The 26,300-nt window shown below is 37.0% G+C and overlaps 1 protein-coding gene across 2 annotated transcripts; it reads right to left on the reverse strand.

Moving 5' to 3' along the window:
• Positions 1-1,694: 1,694 nt before the first annotated feature.
• LOC138307886 (uncharacterized) lies at positions 1,695-24,362 on the reverse strand. 2 transcript variants are annotated; one of them, XM_069248808.1, is made up of 7 exons: positions 24,055-24,355; positions 23,655-23,752; positions 16,775-16,834; positions 4,593-4,729; positions 4,387-4,410; positions 3,882-4,035; positions 1,695-3,212 (listed from the first exon to the last, which is right to left on the reverse strand). In XM_069248808.1, the coding sequence occupies exons 1-7, from the start codon at positions 24,116-24,118 to the stop codon at positions 3,072-3,074; spliced, it is 678 nt and encodes a 225-aa protein (XP_069104909.1). In that variant the 5' UTR covers positions 24,119-24,355; the 3' UTR covers positions 1,695-3,071. The 2 variants fall into 2 exon arrangements, with proteins under 2 accessions (XP_069104909.1, XP_069104917.1); XM_069248816.1 differs by lacking the exon at positions 16,775-16,834 and having other exon boundaries at positions 24,055-24,362.
• Positions 24,363-26,300: the final 1,938 nt, after the last annotated feature.

Genomic DNA, 26,300 nt, shown 5'->3' on the forward strand with positions numbered 1-26,300 from the left:
ACAAGGTGATGGTATTTATGTTGTGACCAGAGCAGTATTGTGTGGGAGAGCGGTAGGGCCTAAACAATGGTGACGTGAACAAGGTGATGGTATTTATGTTGTGCTTCCACATTTTTAACAAAACACGAATGCAAACAAAGTGAAACATCATCTTATTTTGATACAAACTATTCAGTTTACTGACCTGAGAAAACAGATCCTTTTAACAAATTAACATGTGCATTGCATTTGATTAAACATTATGGTACAAACTAATGCTTTACAAGTATGTGCCCTTCTTTGATGATCTCCATCCTAACAGTAAACTTCAGAAACAGACACATGCAAAACCCTTTACTTCCTGTGAATAAGAGACAAAACCCGTTACTTCCTGTGAATAAGAGACAAAACCCTTTACTTCCTGTGAATAAGAGACAAAACCCTTTACTTCCTGTGAATAAGAGATAAAACCCTTTACTTCCTGTGAATAAGAGACAAAACCCTTTACTTCCTGTGAATAAGAGATAAAACCCTTTACTTCCTGTGAATAAGAGACAAAACCCTTTACTTCCTGTGAATAAGAGACAAAACCCTTTACTTCCTGTGAATAAGAGACAAAACCCTTTACTTCCTGTGAATAAGAGACAAAACCCTTTACTTCCTGTGAATAAGAGATAAAACCCGTTTACTTCCTGTGAATAAGAGAACAAAACCCTTTACTTCCTGTGAATAAGAGACAAAACCCTTTACTTCCTGTGAATAAGAGACAAAACCCGTTACTTCCTGTCAATAAGAGACAAAACCCTTTACTTCCTGTGAATAAGAGACCCTTTACTTCCTGTGAATAAGAGACAAAACCCTTTACTTCCTGTGAATAAGAGACAAAACCCTTTACTTCCTGTGAATAAGAGATAAAACCCTTTACTTCCTGTGAATAAGAGACAAAACCTTACTTCGTCATAAGAGACAAACCCTTTACTTCCTGTGAATAAGAGACAAAAACTCCGTGAAAAGAGACAAAACCGTTACTTCCTGTGAATAAGAGACAAAACCCTTTACTTCCTGTCAATAGAGACAAAACCTTACTTCCTGTGAATAAGAGACAAAACCTTTACTCCTGTGAATAAGAGATAAAACCCTTTACTTCCTGTGAATAAAGACAAAACCTTTACTTCCTGTGAATAAGAGATAAAACCCTTTACTTCCTGTGAATAAGAGACAAAACCCTTTACTTCCTGTGAATAAGAGACAAAACCCTTTACTTCCTGTGAATAAGAGACAAAACCCTTTACTTCCTGTGAATAAGAGACAAAACCCTTTACTTCCTGTGAATAAGAGACAAAACCCGTTACTTCCTGTCAATAAGAGACAAAACCCTTTACTTCCTGTCAATAAGAGACAAAACCCTTTACTTCCTGTCAATAAGAGACAAAACCCTTTACTTCCTGTCAATAAGAGACAAAACCCTTTACTTCCTGTGAATAAGAGACAAAACCCTTTACTTCCTGTCAATAAGAGACAAAACCCTTTACTTCCTGTCAATAAGAGAATAAAACCCTTTACTTCCTGTGAATAAGAGACAAAACCCTTTACTTCCTGTCAATAAGAGACAAAACCCTTTACTTCCTGTAATAAGAGAAAACCCTTTACTTCCTGTGAATAAGAGACAAAACCCTTACTCTGTCAATAAGAGACAAAACCCTTTACTTCTGTCAATAAGAGACAAAACCCTTTACTTCCTGTCAATAAGAGACAAAACCCGTTACTTACTGTCAATAAGAGACAAAACCCGTTACTTACTGTCAATAAGAGACAAAACCCTTTACTTCCTGTCAATAAGAGACAAAACCCTTTACTTCCTGTCAATAAGAGACAAAACCCTTTACTTCATGTCAATAAGAGATAAAACCCTTTACTTCCTGTCAATAAGAGACAAAACCCTTTACTTCCTGTGAATAAGAGACAAAACCCGTTACTTACTGTCAATAAGAGACAAAACCCTTTACTTCCTGTCAATAGGAGACAAAACCCTCTACTTCATGTCAATGAGACGCAAACATCGATCATGATAAACGCTAATTTCTCCCACAATTAAAAAGTAAATTGGATAACAATCATCCTCTTTCTTTTTTCAACTTTCATAGATCTTGCTTTCTTCATTCAACTTTCATAGACCTCGCTTTCTTCAATCAACTTTCATAGACCTCGCTTTCTTCAATCAACTTTCATAGACCTCGCTTTCTCCAATCAACTTTCATAGACCTCGCTTTCTTCATTCAACTTTCATAGACCATGCTTTCTTCATTCAACTTTCATAGACCTCGCTTTTTTCAATCAACTTTCATAGACCTCGCTTTCTCCAATCAACTTTCATAGATCTTGCTTTCTTTAACAACTTTCAAAGATCACGCTTTCTTCATTCAATTTGCATAGACCACGCTGTCTTCAATCAACTTTCATTAACCACGCTTTCTTCATTCAACTTTCATAGACAACGCTTTCTTCACTCAACTTTTATAAACCTCGCTTTCTTCAATCAATTTTCATATAACACGCTTTCTTCAACCAACTTTTATAGACAACGCTTTCTTCAATCAACTTTCATAGAACTCGCTTTCTTCAATCAACTATCATAGACCTCGCTTTCTTAAATCAATTTTCATAGACAATGCTTTCTTCAATCAACTTGCATATATCACACAGTAAATGCCAATATTTCCACACGGTTGGTATATGTTCATCGAGACTTTTCACCCTCTACGGACTGGCCCGCAGACAGTACGACCTCTTGATTGTACGGAAATGCGATTGGCGATATTGATTCAAATGGATGATTGTACTATCATTCACTCCACAATTGTACATCAATAGGCAATGCTTTCCTCACTGCACTTGAACAGTCAATGCTGTCTTCACTATTATTCAATAAACAAAGCTTTCTTATTCCAACACGATGCACTAAGTAGTTTAAATGTATCGGACGGCACTCTTGGATCTTTGTTTTGACCATGGTGAAAACGGCTTCTCCTGAAAATGGTAGGCATCCGGATACTAACTATTCCTATACAATGGAATAAAGAAGACACACACGACTAAGTATTCAGCAATGTAAATATTTTTTCCTGGTCTTTATCTCGTTTGTATTCAGTGTTTTTCTTCTTCTTGTGTACTTTCTCTGGGTACGGTATGTTATAGAAGGTCAGATTGTTTAATACCTCGGCATTTTCTCTTTCCTGGAATCAAAAACACGACGTTAGTTACTGAAATCATGACAAAGAGTGAGAATTACTGATTCGAAAAGCTACATCGTGTTGACAGCGACCAATCTAGATACACTCTAAATTCTACTCCTACAAATGGGACACTATGATACTGGTCATCTTACTCAGGAGGTTTGGTGTCAGCGGTCATCTTGTATAAAATATCTCAAAGGTAAAAGCAAGACATTTGTCTATTATCTATGCATGGGAAACTACAGATATACAAAATCACGATTGTTTTTCAAGAAGAGTTATACAAGTGAAATGTGGATCTAATTGTCAATAGAATTATACATGGAAACAATAAGCGAAGCTCTGAATAGTTTTGCACCTCTTGGACATTACCCTTTCTAAAGCTATGCCCAGTCCTCGACATGACCACACAGAACAAGCACGTGTATACCACTGGATGGACATGGCAATATTTAGACCATTGACGTCTAAAAAGAATTTCTTTTCAGAAATCGGGACATGAAGGAGCCAGGTGACATGGCAACATTTAGACCATTGAAGTCTGAAAAGAATTTCTTTTCGAAAATCTGGATATGAAGGAGCAAGGTGACTGGAAAGCAAATCGGACTGGGAATGGTGGCGAGAGGACGCCTTTTGTGTTGTATGTTGATATATAATCATTCAATCTACCTGACGCCGCGACGATCGAGTGCACGCCCGAAAGAGGGCACGGCACAGCTCGATAATGCACATGATGCCCACCGCTACGTACAAGTAGATGAGAGCATATGCAGTCTCTCGTGCCGAATACAGCGTGTTACAATCCACAGCAGATATGGTGTTCCTGAAAGAGGACAAATCATATTAGCTCCTTCTAAATGTGTGTTATATCTTATATTGGATTATCTGCTTTTGTACCGATTCATTTCGTGATTAATGTTTAAGGTTGCGTCCATAAAAAACTATTTCTTTGATAGAAACCTAACTAAGAGTGACAAAACCAATTTAGGTTGATATTTTCTATATTGTACAGTTTATGGATGGTACGGAATTTAATCTCCACATACTAATGAAACCATTCCAGTCCCTAGATACTATTTATACGGGAACTGTTTTACCAATTACTTTGATCGGTTAAATGACAAGTGATTGATACCCATAGCCTGATATAAGACATACTATATACAGTACTTACGGAAGACGAATATCGCTTCTTTCACTGAAATACAGAAAATGAATAAATTACAAAAAATCGAATGTCTATATTTCCATTTCATTGTTGCACATTGCCATTTCAACTTTAAAAACTCCAACATGTTATTGTCTAGAAACCAGACACTTATAGCTTAAAGTTAAAAAATATTACAACTTAGTTATTGTGATAGAATTTCTATTACATACCTGCACGTGCAAACGGAAGTGACGTTTGTTGCAACACATTCGTCATATCCGGGGAGGTAGACGGTGTCTTTTAAGGCTAAAAACGCCGTTATTGTGGCGATTATCATGACACTCTCAACAGATATCTGCAAGTTTGTCTGAAACACACAACCCATCACCACTTATTGTTCTATACATATGATAATGATGACAGATACGTGTAAGTTTGTCTGAAACACACAATCCATCGCCACTTATTGTTCTGTACATATGAGGGGTTTTACAGATATGTGCAGTTTTGTTAACTCGTGTATTAATAGCCATCGCCACTTATTGTTCTATACATATGATAATGATGACAGATATGTGTAAGTTTGTCTGAAACACACAATCCATCGCCACTTATTGTTCTATACATATGATAATGATGACAGATACGTGTAAGTTTGTCTGAAACACACAACCCATCGCCACTTATTGTTCTATACATATGATAATGATGACAGATACGTGTAAGTTTGTCTGAAACACACAATCCATCGCCACTTATTGTTCTATACATATGATAATGATGACAGATACGTGTAAGTTTGTCTGAAACACACAATCCATCGCCACTTATTGTTCTATACATATGATAATGATGACAGATACGTGTAAGTTTGTCTGAAACACACATAACCCATCGCCACTTATTGCTCTATACATATGATAATGATGACAGATACGTGTAAGTTTGTCTGAAACACACAACCCATCGCCACTTATTGTTCTATACATATGATAATGATGACAGATACGTGTAAGTTTGTCTGAAACACACATAACCCATCGCCACTTATTGTTCTATACATATGATAATGATGACAGATACGTGTAAGTTTGTCTGAAACACACAATCCATCGCCACTTATTGTTCTATACATATGATAATGATGACAGATATGTGTAAGTTTGTCTGAAACACACAACCCATCGCCACTTATTGTTCTATATACATATGATAATGATGACAGATACGTGTAAGTTTGTCTGAAACACACAATCCATCGCCACTTATTGTTCTATACATATGATAATGATGACAGATACGTGTAAGTTTGTCTGAAACACACAATCCATCGCCACTTATTGTTCTATACATATGATAATGATGACAGATACGTGTAAGTTTGTCTGAAACACACAACCCATCGCCACTTATTGTTCTATACATATGATAATGATGACAGATACGTGTAAGTTTGTCTGAAACACACAATCCATCGCCACTTATTGTTCTATACATATGATAATGATGACAGATATGTGTAAGTTTGTCTGAAACACACAACCCATCGCCACTTATTGTTCTATACATATGATAATGATGACAGATACGTGTAAGTTTGTCTGAAACACACAATCCATCGCCACTTATTGTTCTATACATATGATAATGATGACAGATATGTGTAAGTTTGTCTGAAACACACAATCCATCGCCACTTATTGTTCTATACATATGATAATGATGACAGATATGTGTAAGTTTGTCTGAAACACACAATCCATCGCCACTTATTGTTCTATACATATGATAATGATGACAGATATGTGTAAGTTTGTCTGAAACACACAACCCATCGCCACTTATTGTTCTTATACATATGATAATGATGACAGATACGTGTAAGTTTGTCTGAAACACACAATCCATCGCCACTTATTGTTCTATACATATGATAATGATGACAGATATGTGTAAGTTTGTCTGAAACACACAATCCATCGCCACTTATTGTTCTATACATATGATAATGATGACAGATACGTGTAAGTTTGTCTGAAACACACAACCCATCGCCACTTATTGTTCTATACATATGATAATGATGACAGATACGTGTAAGTTTGTCTGAAACACACAACCCATCGCCACTTATTGTTCTATACATATGATAATGATGACAGATACGTGTAAGTTTGTCTGAAACACACAACCCATCGCCACTTATTGTTCTATACATATGATAATGATGACAGATACGTGTAAGTTTGTCTGAAACACACAACCCATCGCCACTTATTGTTCTATACATATGATAATGATGACAGATACGTGTAAGTTTGTCTGAAACACACAATCCATCGCCACTTATTGTTCTATACATATGATAATGATGACAGATATGTGTAAGTTTGTCTGAAACACACAATCCATCGCCACTTATTGTTCTATACATATGATAATGATGACAGATATGTGTAAGTTTGTCTGAAACACACAACCCATCGCCACTTATTGTTCTATACATATGATAATGATGACAGATATGTGTAAGTTTGTCTGAAACACACAACCCATCGCCACTTATTGTTCTATACATATGATAATGATGACAGATACGTGTAAGTTTGTCTGAAACACACAACCCATCGCCACTTATTGTTCCTATACATATGATAATGATGACAGATATGTGTAAGTTTGTCTGAAACACACAATCCATCGCCACTTATTGTTCTATACATATGATAATGATGACAGATATGTGTAAGTTTGTCTGAAAACACACAACCCATCGCCACTTATTGTTCTATACATATGATAATGATGACAGATACGTGTAAGTTTGTCTGAAACACACAATCCATCGCCACTTATTGTTCTATACATATGATAATGATGACAGATATGTGTAAGTTTGTCTGAAACACACAATCCATCGCCACTTATTGTTCTATACATATGATAATGATGACAGATACGTGTAAGTTTGTCTGAAACACACAATCCATCGCCACTTATTGTTCTATACATATGATAATGATGACAGATACGTGTAAGTTTGTCTGAAACACACAACCCATCGCCACTTATTGTTCTATACATATGATAATGATGACAGATACGTGTAAGTTTGTCTGAAACACACAACCCATCGCCACTTATTGTTCTATACATATGATAATGATGACAGATACGTGTAAGTTTGTCTGAAACACACAACCCATCGCCACTTATTGTTCTATACATATGATAATGATGACAGATATGTGTAAGTTTGTCTGAAACACACAACCCATCGCCACTTATTGTTCTATACATATGATAATGATGACAGATATGTGTAAGTTTGTCTGAAACACACAACCCATCGCCACTTATTGTTCTATACATATGATAATGATGACAGATATGTGTAAGTTTGTCTGAAACACACAACCCATCGCCACTTATTGTTCTATACATATGATAATGATGACAGATATGTGTAAGTTTGTCTGAAACACACAATCCATCGCCACTTATTGTTCTATACATATGATAATGATGACAGATAGTGTAAGTTTGTCTGAAACACACATAACCCATCGCCACTTATTGTTCTATGCATATGATAATGATGACAGATATGTGTAAGTTTGTCTGAAACACACAATCCATCGCCACTTATTGTTCTATACATATGATAATGATGACAGATATGTGTAAGTTTGTCTGAAACACACAACCCATCGCCACTTATTGTTCTATACATATGATAATGATGACAGATATGTGTAAGTTTGTCTGAAACACACAACCCATCGCCACTTATTGTTCTATACATATGATAATGATGACAGATACGTGTAAGTTTGTCTGAAACACACAACCCATCGCCACTTATTGTTCTATACATATGATAATGATGACAGATATGTGTAAGTTTGTCTGAAACACACAATCCATCGCCACTTATTGTTCTATACATATGATAATGATGACAGATATGTGTAAGTTTGTCTGAAACACACAATCCATCGCCACTTATTGTTCTATACATATGATAATGATGACAGATACGTATGAAACACGCAATCCATCGCCACTTATTGTTCTATACATATGATAATGATGACAGATATGTGTAAGTTTGTCTGAAACACACAACCCATCGCCACTTATTATTCTATACATATGATAATGATGACAGATACGTGTAAGTTTGTCTGAAACACACAATCCATCGCCACTTATTGTTCTATACATATGATAATGATGACAGATACGTGTAAGTTTGTCTGAAACACACAACCCATCGCCACTTATTGCTCTATACATATGATAATGATGACAGATACGTGTAAGTTTGTCTGAAACACACAATCCATCGCCACTTACTATTCTATACATATGATAATGATGACAGATATGTGTAAGTTTGTCTGAAACACACAACCCATCGCCACTTATTGTTCTATACATATGATAATGATGACAGATATGTGTAAGTTTGTCTGAAACACACAATCCATCGCCACTTATTGTTCTATACATATGATAATGATGACAGATATGTGTAAGTTTGTCTGAAACACACAACCCATCGCCACTTATTGTTCTATACATATGATAATGATGACAGATATGTGTAAGTTTGTCTGAAACACACAATCCATCGCCACTTACTATTCTATACATATGATAATGATGACAGATATGTGTAAGTTTGTCTGAAACACACAACCCATCGCCACTTATTGTTCTATACATATGATAATGATGACAGATACGTGTAAGTTTGTCTGAAACACACAACCCATCGCCACTTATTGCTCTTTTTACATATGATAATGATGACAGATATGTGTAAGTTTGTCTGAAACACACTGTAGTATTATCGGTTAGTTTTGCCTTATTCCTACGGTAAACAATACATGCTAAGTACTACCTAGTATTTCTATATTTATCGTTACTTTGGCCTGGTCATAATATAATGCATGTCACGTGTATTCACTTGAGTGGATAGTTTTTAGACTTTAGGCACTTCCTGTAATGTCGGCTAAATAAACAAACGCAGACCAAGACCACGATCGTTCGTCTTCCTTTCCTGGTAAGAAACGAGACATGGTGTCAGAAGAAATCTACGGAAACGTCATCATAAATATTTCTTCTAGTGAAATAACGTGGTGAGTACGGTCAGTGCGTGTAATAAAAGGAAGAAACTGTCTAAATAAAGTCGGCAACCCTAAGACCTCGTGGTTTTTGTTTTCCCGCCAAACGGTCAACATGGACAATATCAAACCCCCTCCAGAGTTAGACCTTATAACAAGTGATGGTAACATTGCTGAGAGATGGCGTAAGTGGGAACAAACTATGAGACTGTATTTAGACATAGCCTTAAGTGGCAAGAATGAAAAAGAAAAGTGTAGTGCCTTTCTGTACATAATCGGCCATGATGGGAGGGACGTGTACAACACGATGAATTTTGAAGAGGGGCAGGCAAACAAAATCGAACCTCTATTCAATAAATTCAAACTTTACTGTCAGCCTAGTGAGAACACTATTGTGTGGAGGCATAGGTTTAACACTAGAACTCAAGGAAAAACTGAGAGTATTGACCAGTTCGCGACGGAACTCAGAACAATAGCGTCAAAGTGCAAGTTCGATGCTCTAAATGATGAACTTATCAGAGATCGCATAGTATGTGGCGTAAATAACGAGAAGATTAAAGAAAGACTCTTGAGAGATCAAGACTTAACTCTCGCTAAAGCGATATCGACGTGTCGTGCAAGTGAGGAAACGTCTCACATGATGAAAAACTTACATGGTGAAGCCGTGATAGCAAGTGTCACTCGAAGACACACCAGTCACAACAGACCGAGATCAGCATCATCCGGTAATCAAAGAAGTCCTCCAAAACAACAACCTAAGTTTGAATCTTCAAAGACAAGCAGTCCATCGTGTAAAAAATGTGGCCTAACTCATGACAAATTCAAATGCCTCGCTTATGGCAAAAGGTGTATGAAGTGTCATCGATACAATCACTTCATAAAATGCTGTACCAGCACAGCACCACAGTCAAATGGTCAAACTTTTAAGAAACGTGTACACAATGTGAACATCGAGGAAAACTGTGATGAATATGGGACTGAATATGAAACTCTCGACAGTGAAACGCAAAATCTATTCATTGGCTCAGTCGACCAAAAAGATTATTCTACGGAGAGAAAAACCGATGTTGGTAAAGACTCGATACATGTCAATCTGAAAGTTCAAAACGTTAATGTGGGGTTTAAAGTAGATACTGGCTCGCAAGCAAATGTGATTCCAAAGTACATTTTTGACAAAATGGATCCGAAACCGACTCTGCACAAATCTCGCGAAATTCTGTCCAGCTACACATATGACAGAATAACAGTGATCGGAAAAGTTATGTTGGCGGTCAACGGTGAACCTACCGAATTTCATGTGAATGACTCAAACCAAGTTCCGCTGTTAGGATGCAGAAAATCAACAGACTTGGGAATAATCAAGGTAGTGCTCAGTACACAGTTCTTATTGAAAGATCCAACAGAGAACTATCCGAAAGTGTTTCAAGGTTTAGGACACCTTGGTAAACCTTACAAGATCAGCATAGACGAGTCAGTTACACCCTCAGTTAACCCGCCGCGTTCTGTACCCGCATCATTGTACAGTAAACTTAAAAGCACCCTAGATGACATGCAGCAGCTCGATGTGATAAGGAAGGTGGATCATCCTACAGATTGGGTAAATTCTCTCGTGGTAGTAGAGAAAAAGGATGGAAAACTTAGAGTTTGTCTGGACCCAAGAAATCTGAATGTCGCGATTAAGAGAGAACATTTCCAGTTACCGACTATCGAAGAGATTGTGTCAAGGATGTCAAACGCCAAAGTATTCTCGAAGTTGGATGCAAATCATGGATATTGGCAAATCGAACTTGACCCCGAGAGTCAAGAACTCACAACCTTCAATTCTCCGTTCGGGCGGTACTGCTACACGAGAATGCCTTTTGGCATTAAGTCAGCCCAGGAAGTGTTTCAGAAACGCATAAGTCAGTACTTTGATGGACTCAAAGGTGTCGAGACTGACATTGATGATATTTTGGTATGGGGAGAGTCCGAGGCAGAACATGATGAGAACCTAAAACGTGCTCTTGAGAAGTGCGAGGAGATCGGGCTGACGCTGAACCGTGATAAATGTCAATTCCGAGTAAAGGAAGTCACGTACATAGGGCATAGGCTCACAGAGAACGGTGTAGAACCTGATCCGAGCAAAATTGAAGCGATAAAGGACATGCCCGAGCCCCAAGACAAGAAAGGTGTAGAACGTTTGTTGGGAACTATCAATTACCTCGCAAAGTTCATTCCTCAGATGTCGGAAGCAACTGAACCAATCAGGAAACTGCTGAGAAATGACATTGAATTTGAATGGTCACTACCACAGGCAAAAGCCTTTAACAGGATCAAAGAAATCTTATCAAAACATCCAGTGTTAGCCTACTTTGATGTAGCGAAACCTGTGAAAGTAAGTTGTGATGCGTCAAAATCCGGGCTAGGAGCAGTATTACTCCAGGAAGACAAACCAGTGGCATATGCATCTCGAGCCCTAACGGACACAGAAACTAGATACGCTCAGATAGAAAAAGAGCTTTTAGCGGTAGTCTTTGCATTGGAACGTTTTAATCAGTACACGTACGACAAGGAAGTATCGGTGGAGTCTGATCACAAGCCTTTGGAGAACATCATGAAAAAACCTCTAAATCAGGCACCGCCTCGTCTTCAGAGAATGCTACTAAGATTACAGCGCTATGACATAAACCTTCACTATCGTCCCGGTAAAGAGCTCGTTGTCGCAGACACGCTGTCAAGGGCACACCTCAAAAGATGTCAAAATGATTCATTTGACAAAGACATTGTATACCATGTGAATGCCACAATGAGAGAAATGCCCGTTACTGATGAGAAAATGGATGAAATTAGAAACGCAACAACAAGAGATGAGAATCTACAAACACTAGCAAAAGTTATTCTATCAGGATGGCCTGAAACTAGACGTGAAACTCCAGAAAGTATCCACGATTTTTGGCCGCACAAACATGAACTGACAATTGTTGATGGTATAATCCTAAAAGGAATGTGTATCGTTGTGCCCAAGGAACTGAGAAGAGAAATGCTCAACAGAATCCACACAGGACACATGGGCATTGAGAAAAGTAAAAAACGTGCTAGAGAGCTACTGTTTTGGCCAGGAATGTCGTGCCAAATCAACGACATGGTTGCAAAGTGCAGCACCTGTGTAGAATCGAGGAACCGCAACCAGAAAGAACCTATGATTCAATCGGACATTCCAGAAGGACCATGGAATGTAATAGGTACAGACTTGTTCTCATGGAACAATCATGATTATGTCATTGCGACTGATTATTACTCGAGATTCTTCGAGATCGCCAAACTTGACAACACAAGGAGCATTACAGTGATTACCTGCCTTAAGTCGTTTTTCGCAAGACATGGAATTCCTACAGAAGTACGAAGCGACAATGGTCCGCAATACAGTTCTCATGAATTTAAGAAATTCGCAGAGGGATGGGGTTTCAAACACACAACCTCAAGTCCATTCTACCCCCAAGGTAATGGACTGGCTGAGAAAAGTGTTCAAACTGTGAAAAGGCTACTAGAGAAGTCCCTCAAGGACGACAAGGATCCCTACCTCAGCCTACTAGAGTATCGGAACACACCGACAGACACAGAGTCGCCTGCAAAGTTGTTAATGAGCAGAGAACTCCGTTCTATAATTCCTGTGATCCCAGAGAAATTACGACCTAAAGTGGTAAATCGTGAAAAAGTGAAAGTTCAAAGGGAAATAACTCAATCTAAACAGGTCGACCAGTACAACAAAGGTTCGAAACCACTACGACCACTCGAACCGAACGATCAAGTCCGGTTTAGGAAACAAGATCAGTGGAAACCCAGAAATGTCATTCGAACTCATTCACCTCGATCATACATAGTGGAAACACCCGAAGGACAACTCTTCAGGGAGAAACAGGAGAGACATTATTCACTCCAAAGAGGAAACGATCAAAAGGGTACCCAGTCAAAATGAGGTATTTGATGGCTATGAAAATGCTCAGCCTGAACAACCAAAATGTCCAGAAATGCCGAAACGACAACTGGGAACACCAACCCGACGACCGGAAACATCTAAGCACCAACTGGAGACTCCGAAATTGCAGCCGGAAGCACCAACCAACGCACCTGAACAAACCTTCATTCGAACCAGGTCCGGCAGAAATGTAGTGCCACCAGCAAAGTTCAGAGACTACAAGTGTACTAAGTGCTAATGGGGCAGAATAATCCCCAAAGTACATATGTAGGTGTAGGTGAGGGCAGTCTACCCTTTCCTAATTATTACTTCCGTTTATGCCATCAAAATTAATAATATGCACATTTGCAAGCTTTTGGAATCTGGCTAAACAGATGTAATAATGAAAAGTGTTTAATTTTCAAGTTCAAGTGTTATTGCAATAGAGTTACATACCTTAATGTGTTTTTCAGAACTCTATTTGAACTGACAATAATTTCCATGATTACAGTGCATAATCAGTGATTTGATATTACTAGTCCAAGTCAGTCTAGTCAATGTGATGTATTATTCTGTTAGAACTGTTTACATTGGACGTTTGAAAAGTTCAAAGCTGTGTTACAACAGGAAAAAATAACTTACTAGTGCTTAACATCAATAGGCAATGCTTTATTGAAAATTCAGTCCTATAAATCTCTGTTCTTTACAGGATATTTCCAGCGTATGAACTGTGCTAAAAATAAGAGAAAACATATATTTTGTCTAAGTATGTTTTCTATATCATTATAGATCAATTCCAGGAATTTCTGTTTTTAAAGAAAGGGGTTGTAGTATTATCGGATAGTTTTGCCTTATTCCTACGGTAAACAATACATGCTAAGTACTACCTAGTATTTCTATATTTATCGTTACTTTGGCCTGGTCATAATATAATGCATGTCACGTGTATTCACTTGAGTGGATAGTTTTTAGACTTTAGGCACTTCCTGTAATGTCGGCTAAATAAACAAACGCAGACCAAGACCACGATCGTTCGTCTTCCTTTCCTGGTAAGAAACGAGACACACACAATCCATCGCCATTTATTGTTCTATACATATGATAATGATGACAGATACGTGTAAGTTTGTCTGAAACACACAACCCATCGCCACTTATTGCTCTATACATATGATAATGATGACAGATATTTGTAAGTTTGTCTGAAACACACAACCCATCGCCACTTATTGCGCTATACATATGATAATGATGACAGATATGTGTAAGTTTGTCTGAAACACACAACCCATCGCCACTTATTGTTCTATACATATGATAATGATGACAGATATGTGTAAGTTTGTCTGAAACACACAACCCATCGCCACTTATTGTTCTATACATATGATAATACTGACAGATATGTGTAAGTTTGTCTGAAACACACAACCCATCGCCACTTATTGTTCTATACATATGATAATGATGACAGATATGTGTAAGTTTGTCTGAAACACACAACCCATCGCCACTTATTGTTCTATACATATGATAATATGACATTGTCTGAAACACACAATCCATCGCCACTTATTGTTCTATACATAGATATGATACAGATATGTGTAAGTTGTCTGAAACACACAATCATGCACTATTGTTCTATACATATGATAATGATGACAGATATGTGTAAGTTTGTCTGAAACACACATCCATCACACTATGTCTATACTATGATATGATGACCATATTGTATTGTCTGACACAACACACTATGTCTATACATATGATAATGATGACAGATAGTGTAAGTTTGTCTGAAACACACAACCATCACCACTTATTGTTCTATACATATGATAATGATCAGAATGATGACAGATATGTGTAAGTTTGTCTGAAACACACAATCCATCGCCACTTATTGTTCTATACATATGATAATGATGACAGATATGTGTAAGTTTGTCTGAAACACACAACCCATCGCCACTTATTGTTCTATACATATGATAATGATGACAGATATGTGTAAGTTTGTCTGAAACACACAATCCATCGCCACTTATTGTTCTATACATATGATAATGATGACAGATATGTGTAAGTTTGTCTGAAACACACAACCCATCGCCACTTATTGTTCTATACATATGATAATGATGACAGATACGTGTAAGTTTGTCTGAAACACACAACCCATGCCACTTATTGCTCTATACATATGATAATGATGACAGATACGTGTAAGTTTGTCTGAAACACACAACCATCGCCACTTATTGTCTATACATATGATAATGATGACAGATATGTGTAAGTTTGTCTGAAACACACATAACCCATCGCCACTTATTGTTCTATACATATGATAATGATGACAGATACGTGTAAGTTTGTCTGAAACACACAACCCATCGCCACTTATTGTTCTATACATATGATAATGATGACAGATATGTGTAAGTTTGTCTGAAACACACAACCCATCGCCACTTATTGTTCTATACATATGATAATGATGACAGATACGTGTAAGTTTGTCTGAAACACACAACCCATCGCCACTTATTGTTCTATACATATGATAATGATGACAGATATGTGTAAGTTTGTCTGAAACACACAATCCATCGCCACTTATTGTTCTATACATATGATAATGATGACAGATATGTGTAAGTTTGTCTGAAACACACATAACCCATCGCCACTTATTGTTCTATACATATGATAATGATGACAGATATGTGTAAGTTTGTCTGAAACACACAACCCATCGCCACTTATTGTTCTATACATATGATAATGATGACAGATATGTGTATGTTTGTCTGAAACACACATAACCCATCGCCACTTATTGTTCTGATGATGTCATAGTGTACTAATGAGAACATTGGAATGGAAGTGGCCAATTTGTAATGATTGAATCTTTTTTGTTGTAACATTAAGCAAAACTATTCTGTTTTATAGTAATACCGAGACTTATTGTAATACTTAATATCTCATAAGTCTTTTTAGGCTTTACATTTCAATTTGTTTTGAATATATGTTTGTGATAATGTATGAATGTATTTAAAATGTGTCGTATCTTATGGGCGTGAAATAAATCAGAATGAACTACTGCTAGAAAAACCTCCACCGATATTCAATCAATGTCTGCGTGACCCCAACAGGTCAGCACCAGGGATAATGTCCGCCATAGCCCCCCCCCCCCTCCTTCCCCTTGTCTGCACAGTTCACAATACAAGAGCTATGTATAAATGTTTAATTAGTTTTCTTAGATCTGTCTTAAGCCTATTAGTACTGACCAGTCCGATAATAAAATGGCGAAAAGTGATTTAGAGAACACACGTACCACCCAGGAGGAGTCATTGTGCAGTAAACCCAGCAGTCCTGCAAACCCTGTCGATATGAACTGTAAAGGAACAATATTGATACAATTAATAATTAATTAATGCACATGATCCAAGTAAACATTGGTACATTTTGAGGTCTCCTCTAAATGATAAACAAGAGGCCCATGGGTCTTAACGGTCATCTGACTATTGGCACAATACAACATAGTCATTTAAAGATTTTAGCCATTTTGACCCCTGTGATCTTGAATGAAGATCAAGATCATTTAAAAAAACACCAATATGGTAGCCCTTCATCCCAGCATGTCACAGGCACAATCTCAGGTCTCTAGGCCTCTTAGTTATTCACAAACAAATGGTTTCAAGATTTAAGCCTATTTGACCCTGTGACATTGGATGAAGGTCAAGGTCATTGATTTGAACAAACTTGGTAGCTCTTCATCCCAGCATGACACAGGCCCAATATCAGGTCTCTATGCCTCCTAGTGATTCTCAAGAAGTCTTTTAAAGATCTTAGCATATTTGACCCCTGTGACCTTAAATGAAAGTCAAGGTCATTTATTTGAACAAACTTGGTAGCCCTTCTTACCAGCATGCTACATGCCCAATATCAGTACTCTGGGCACTCTGGTTCTTGAGAAGAAGCCGTTTAAAGATTTTAGCTTTTTTATCCCTGTGACCTTGAATGAAGGTCAATGTCATTGATTTGAACACATTTGATAGCCCTTCATCCCAGCATGTCAGGGGCCTAATATCAGGTCTCTATGCCTCTTAGTTATTCACAAGAAGTCATGTAAAGATTTTAGCCTATTGGACCCCTGTTATTGAGAAGCAGTCGTTTGAATGAAAAGTTTACGCACGGCGCACGGCGGACGGCGGACGGCGCACGACGACGGACGGTGCATGATGACAATAGGTCATCCTGACCCTTCGGGTCAGATGACCTTAAAAAGGAAACAGGAGTAAAAGTTTAGAATCCGTACAAGGTGGTTGTTGAACAGCTTTCTTAGGCCTGTAGTTGCCTACATATAATGTCCGCGTCATTTTCTCTGAAACTAGATACTACATTCGCAGAAGTGGGTGAGTTGTTCCGATTGATGATGGGACATGTCAACATTGGTTGATATAAATGGGACATGTCAACATTGGTAGATCTAAATGGTACATGTCAACATTGGTAGATCTAAATGGTACATGTCAACATTGGTAGATCTAAATGGTACATGTCAACATTGGTAGATCTAAATGGGCCATGTCAAAATTGGAACAGGTCAACGTGTCCAACTATCAGCCGTGATTAATTACACCATCGTTCATAGACACTGTGAGGAATGTAATAATATCCATTACAAAAAAGGCGATCGTAATTTAATTTGATTACAAATCAACCCAAGCTAACATACAAAGGTTATCAATTTGGTGGGAGATAATTGTTTACCTGGTTTTCCAGCTAAACACAATAACACTCCTGTCGGTACACAGTTCACTGTATCCCAATCAATCCCTGGCACAATAGATCACCATTGTCTAACAGGCAGGTGTACCTTTGTATATGATGGACAAATAAGACTAAGTGACTTCAAGTGATAACGGCCTAGACTCGATGTATCGATGTATAGGTTATAAGCTTCATATGACCGATGAAGATTAGACATTCTAAATTAGAATCACTATTTCAATGGTCTAAGTCGATGTTTTAATTTCGAGAAAAGACACTGTACATGACAATTGGTGTGAAGAGAGTTTTTTTTAAATAGCTGTACAAATGTGGGTAAAATGTTAGTGTTTTACAAGTTAAGCTTGATATTCTAGCTTCATTAATTAAAAAGGTCCAAGCGAAAGCTTGTGTAATAGATAGCATTGTCTGTTGAAGGCTCAGTGAAACATATGTCTAAATCAATATAGTATAATTATGATACTGATATTACCTTCTTTGATGTGTAATCCCATTATTAGGGAGCCTTTTGAATCTGACATATCTAGAGAGCGCGTGATTTACTTGTTAGGTAAGTATATAGAGTTACACAGGCTGTAACAGATCCAGTTAGAGGTATATACAGAAACACGTATTTACATCTAATACTGAGGCCAATAAGTATATAGAGTTACACAGGCTGTAACAGATCCAGTTAGAGGTATATACAGAAACACGTATTTACATCCAATACTGAGGCCAATAAGTATATAGAGTTACACAGGCTGTAACAGATCCAGTTAGAGGTATATACAGAAACACGTATTTACATCCAATACTGAGGCCAATAAGTATATAGAGTTACACAGGCTGTAACAGATCCAGTTAGAGGTATATACAGAAACACGTATTTACATCAATACTGAGGCCAATAAGTATATAGAGTTACACAGGCTGTAACAGACAGTATAGAGATAACACACGTATTTACATCTAATACTGAGGCCAATAAGTATATAGAGTTACACAGGCTGTAACAGATCCAGTTAGAGGTATATACAGAAACACGTATTTACATCCAATACTGAGGCCAATAAGTATATAGAGTTACACAGGCTGTAAACAGATCCAGTTAGAGGTATATACAGAAAACACGTATTTACATCCAATACTGAGGCCAATAAGTATATAGAGTTACACAGGCTGTAACAGATCCAGTTAGGAGGTATATACAGAAACACGTATTTACATCTAATACTGAGGCCAATAAGTATATAGAGTTACACAGGCTGTAACAGATCCAGTTAGAGGTATATACAGAAACACGTATTTACATCTAATACTGAGGCCAATAAGTATATAGAGTTACACAGGCTGTAACAGATCCAGTTAGAGGTATATACAGAAACACGTATTTACATCTAATACTGAGGCCAATAAGTATATAGAGTTACACAGGCTGTAACAGATCCAGTTAGAGGTATATACAGAAACACGTATTTACATCCTAATACTGAGGCCAATAAGTATATAGAGTTACACAGGCTGTAACAGATCCAGTTAGAGGTATATACAGAAACACGTATTTACATCTAATACTGAGGCCAATAAGTATATAGAGTTACACAGGTTGTAACAGATCCAGTTAGAGGTATATACAGAAACACGTATTTACATCCAATACTGAGGCCAATAAGTATATAGAGTTACACAGGCTGTAACAGATCCAGTTAGAGGTATATACAGAAACACGTATTTACATCCAATACTGAGGCCAATAAGTATATAGAGTTACACAGGCTGTAACAGATCCAGTTAGAGGTATATACAGAAACACGTATTTACATCTAATACTGAGGCCAATAAGTATATAGAGTTACACAGGCTGTAACAGATCCAGTTAGAGGTATATACAGAAACACGTATTTACATCCAATACTGAGGCCAATAAGTATATAGAGTTACACAGGTTGTAACAGATCCAGTTAGAGGTATATACAGAAACACGTATTTACATCCAATACTGAGGCCAATAAGTATATAGAGTTACACAGGTTGTAACAGATCCAGTTAGAGGTATATACAGAAACACGTATTTACATCCAATACTGAGGCCAATAAGTATATAGAGTTACACAGGCTGTAACAGATCCAGTTAGAGGTATATACAGAAACACGTATTTACATCTAATACTGAGGCCAATAAGTATATAGAGTTACACAGGCTGTAACAGATCCAGTTAGAGGTATATACAGAAACACGTATTTACATCTAATACTGAGGCCAATAAGTATATAGAGTTACACAGGCTGTAACAGATCCAGTTAGAGGTATATACAGAAACACGTATTTACATCCAATACTGAGGCCAATAAGTATATAGAGTTACACAGGCTGTAACAGATCCAGTTAGAGGTATATACAGAAACACGTATTTACATCCAATACTGAGGCCAATAAGTATATAGAGTTACACAGGCTGTAACAGATCCAGTTAGAGGTATATACAGAAACACGTATTTACATCTAATACTGAGGCCAATAAGTATATAGAGTTACACAGGCTGTAACAGATCCAGTTAGAGGTATATACAGAAACACGTATTTACATCTAATACTGAGGCCAATAAGTATATAGAGTTACACAGGCTGTAACAGATCCAGTTAGAGGTATATACAGAAACACGTATTTACATCTAATACTGAGGCCAATAAGTATATAGAGTTACACAGGCTGTAACAGATCCAGTTAGAGGTATATACAGAAAACACGTATTTACATCCAATACTGAGGCCAATAAGTATATAGAGTTACACAGGCTGTAACAGATCCAGTTAGAGGTATATACAGAAACACGTATTTACATCCAATACTGAGGCCAATAAGTATATAGAGTTACACAGGCTGTAACAGATCCAGTTAGAGGTATATACAGAAACACGTATTTACATCTAATACTGAGGCCAATAAGTATATAGAGTTACACAGGCTGTAACAGATCCAGTTAGAGGTATATACAGAAACACGTATTTTACATCTAATACTGAGGCCAATAAGTATATAGAGTTACACAGGCTGTAACAGATCCAGTTAGAGGTATATACAGAAAACACGTATTTACATCCAATACTGAGGCCAATAAGTATATAGAGTTACACAGGCTGTAACAGATCCAGTTAGAGGTATATACAGAAACACGTATTTACATCAATACTGAGGCCAATAAGTATATAGAGTTACACAGGCTGTAACAGATCCAGTTAGAGGTATATACAGAAACACGTATTTACATCTAATACTGAGGCCAATAAGTATATAGAGTTACACAGGCTGTAACAGATCCAGTTAGAGGTATATACAGAAACACGTATTTACATCTAATACTGAGGCCAATAAGTATATAGAGTTACACAGGCTGTAACAGATCCAGTTAGAGGTATATACAGAAACACGTATTTACATCTAATACTGAGGCCAATAAGTATATAGAGTTACACAGGCTGTACTAACAGATCCAGATTTAGAGGTATATACAGAAACACGTATTTACATCCAATACTGAGGCCAATAAGTATATAGAGTTACACAGGCTGTAACAGATCCAGTTAGAGGTATATACAGAAACACGTATTTACATCCAATACTGAGGCCAATAAGTATATAGAGTTACACAGGCTGTAACAGATCCAGTTAGAGGTATATACAGAAACACGTATTTACATCTAATACTGAGGCCAATAAGTATATAGAGTTACACAGGCTGTAACAGATCCAGTTAGAGGTATATACAGAAACACGTATTTACATCTAATACTGAGGCCAATAAGTATATAGAGTTACACAGGCTGTAACAGATCCAGTTAGAGGTATATTACAGAAACACGTATTTACATCCAATACTGAGGCCAATAAGTATATAGAGTTACACAGGCTGTAACAGATCCAGTTAGAGGTATATACAGAAACACGTATTTACATCCAATACTGAGGCCAATAAGTATATAGAGTTACACAGGCTGTAAACAGATCCAGTTAGAGGTATATACAGAAACACGTATTTACATCCAATACTGAGGCCAATAAGTATATAGAGTTACACAGGCTGTAACAGATCCAGTTAGAGGTATATACAGAAACACGTATTTACATCTAATACTGAGGCCAATAAGTATATATAGAGTTACACAGGCTGTAACAGATCCAGTTAGAGGTATATATACAGAAACACGTATTTACATCTAATACTGAGGCCAATAAGTATATAGAGTTACACAGGCTGTAACAGATCCAGTTAGAGGTATATACAGAAACACGTATTTACATCCAATACTGAGGCCAATAAGTATATAGAGTTACACAGGCTGTAACAGATCCAGTTAGAGGTATATACAGAAACACGTATTTACATCTAATACTGAGGCCAATAAGTATATAGAGTTACACAGGCTGTAACAGATCCAGTTAGAGGTATATACAGAAACACGTATTTACATCTAATACTGAGGCCAATAAGTATATAGAGTTACACAGGCTGTAACAGATCCAGTTAGAGGTATATACAGAAACACGTATTTACATCCAATACTGAGGCCAATAAGTATATAGAGTTACACAGGCTGTAACAGATCCAGTTAGAGGTATATACAGAAACACGTATTTACATTCTAATACTGAGGCCAATATAAGTATATAGAGTTAACAGGCTGTAACAGATCCAGTTAGAGGTATATACAGAAACACGTATTTACATCTAATACTGAGGCCAATAAGTATATAGAGTTACACAGGCTGTAACAGATCCAGTTAGAGGTATATACAGAAACACGTATTTACATCTAATACTGAGGCCAATAAGTATATAGAGTTACACAGGCTGTAACAGATCCAGTTAGAGGTATATACAGAAACACGTATTTACATCTAATACTGAGGCCAATGGATCAAATTCAGGATAAAATGTCATTTCTAATGCTATCATAAGGAAATAAACTACTAAGAGTTTATACCCTCGACTCAACTCCTAAATCATTCAATTATGTATGTATAATAACGTTTATTTCGACTTATTAATACTTTATTAGACTAATAAAATAAAGGATATTATGAATACTAGTTATATTTCACTGAGTGAGGTGGAAACTTTGATACTCTTCACGAGTGCGAAGCACGAGTGAAAAACATGAAAGTTTCCATCTCACGAGATGAAATATTACTAGTATTCATCTAGTAACAAGGAATACTCTATTCATTACAGTTTTTCTCGCTTCCATTGATGTTCACCGTATAACCTTTTATTTCACTGCTAAAAATGTAATAAAGGATTTTATTTTATAGTGTTGTCCCATCGGCCTGTACCACACAGGCACAGCGGTATGGTGACCACAAGATGACAGCCTTACAGAAAACAATAATTATCAAAGTTTAGTCCTTGTTAACAGGAGATCATCCTGAAGCTATACGTACCGACACAGCTGAGAATAACATGATGAGGCCCTTGATACTTCGGTCCTGGAAGAGCGGGCCCTGTGAAACGTACTCTATCAGTATACATACTGTCGTACCTGGGGTGAAGTATACAAAATTAATGTTAAACCTACGGAAAAGATAAGTATACAGAATTCATATCGTGCCTGTGGTGAATATATTTGATATAAATCTAAAATAAATTTTCAATTCTTTTGATGTACATTAAAGGACCAAAATCAGATGAAATTACCTGTGTCTCCAGTTTTACTATAAAATGAGTCCACGGGTGGAGATAACGACAGTGATAGTAACCCTTGGAGTATGGACCACATACTAAAATGAAACAAGTACAATTGTGGAGAGTTGAATATTATTGATGTACAAAAAGATATCTTACCTCCTGTGATTATCGTTACTGAGATCATGAAGGAGAAAACACAACATACGCTACATTTGCCCATCAGGTTGATCAATGTGTGCTACATAATCAACTTGGCACCTTAAGACACAGGTGTTGAGTCATAAGTCCGTCTTACAACGTACACACATCTTCTTACGAACACACATCAGCACAGTCCTAATCACATCTCCGTCAAGTTAAGCGACCTTAAATACGTTTAGTTAATCAATAATTAACAATTAGTACGAATCTCTGCGTTCGACATGTCTCAACAATCATGACTCTCATCAACAATTCACCTCTTAACAATCTATAAGGGAATGTGTCTATTTAAATGTCGATTTGTAAACCAGTTCACCGAACTATTTTGTCACTGATGAAATAACACCGTTTAATACCTGGGCTTGATTTGTTTGTACATGTATAATGGCTGACCATTGGTTGTATAAGACGTATCAACCTTGTCCAGTTTATACAGCTTGAACATTTAAAAAGACCCTATACAACCTATTCATATCTAACTCTTGTTCAAATACATCAGTTGAATATTGTATAAAAAAGCCCTCGTACTTATTTCTTTTCTCAGCTTTGTCATGCATTATGCTTTCAATCTTTATCCTTTTTTTAATGAAATAACCCTCAAGTTGTCGGCAGTGAGACTCGGCTCACCAAAGGCTGTGAATGGTTGGCCTCCCTGTATGATAGGCCTCATCTATCACAAAACGCTTTCTTTTATTTCTGTTAGTGCGAGCCAATTGACGTTTGTAAATATGAACTCACAGAACCAACGTTTTGAGAAGTGTGTTTCCGTTTTATTGACATTGCCTGGAATGAACCTGTATTCTATTTGATTTACAAATAATTCGCCAGGGGTAATACAACTACATAAATGAAAATACACGTAGAATGTCGAAATACATTAAAAACACAAACCGTCTTTACATGTAAACTCATTTAGTATGTAGATACAAAGTGTCTTAGTAATATAGACACAAAGTAAACATATACATGTAGACACAAAGTATACATATACATGTAGACACAAAGTTTGTCTTAATAATATAGACACAAAGTATACCTATACATGTAGACACAAAGTGTACATATACATGTAGACACAAAGTGTACTATACATGTAGACACAAAAGTATACATATACATGTAGACACAAAGTATACTATACATGTGACACAAAGTTTAATGATATAGACACAAAGTATACCTATACATGTAGACACAAGAGTGTACCTTTATGACATGTAGACACAAAGTATACCAGTATACATGTAGACACAGAGTGTACCTATACATGTAGACACAAAGTATGTCTTAATAATATAGACACAAAGTTTACCTATACATGTAGACACAAAGTATGTCTTAATAATATAGACACAAAGATACTTATACTGTACCTAATACTTTTTGTTGTTTGAATTATTACGTCCCACACTCAACAGCCATGGACATATACAAGTAGCCTTCACAATATTCTGTGTGTTGCGTGTATGTCTGTAAGAGGTGCTTTTGGGAGACTGTGTACAATTACTCAGTTTTACATATTCATGTAGGTTGAACTGTTATCCTTTTTATAGTGGCTTTATCATGAAGCATAGACAACAAGCGAACACTCCTCCATCCGGTCACCTATTACTGCCCACGGTTGAACAGCAGTCGTGTATCCCACGCCCTGTCTGCTGAGCGCTAATAGGAGCACAAACTAGCACTTGTTTAGACTCGGTCAAGGGGACAAAACCAGAGCCTTCCTCACATGTCAACCCAGAGACAAAAAGTATTCTTAGTACAGATATAATGTCATTTAGGAATGAAGAGAAAATGCTATACTTATACTAAATTTGTTGGTTGATTACGATTATACCGTAAGGGGCAACAGGTAACAATCCTACCCTAACGGTCTAACTGCAAGGACGGCTCTCCCATGGTATGTCATTATAATATAGACACAAAGTGGTGCGTGTTATGTATGTAGACACAAAGTGCGTACTTGGGGACATGTGGGTACAATCATGTTTGTCTTCTTGTATAGTGAATGTTGTACCAGTAACATTTATGACACAACGTATATCATGAAGCATGACACGAAGTGTACCTATACATGTAGCAACACTCCCCATAACCTCACATTATACTGCAACCAAACGTTTTGGCATAATATAGTCGTTTCACAAAGCCTGTCTGCTAAGCATGAGCAGTGACACCACACGAAGAAACTAACCTGTACA

The sequence above is a fragment of the Argopecten irradians genome, chromosome 1, assembly GCF_041381155.1.
Source record: "Argopecten irradians isolate NY chromosome 1, Ai_NY, whole genome shotgun sequence".
NCBI lineage: Eukaryota > Metazoa > Mollusca > Bivalvia > Pectinida > Pectinidae > Argopecten > Argopecten irradians.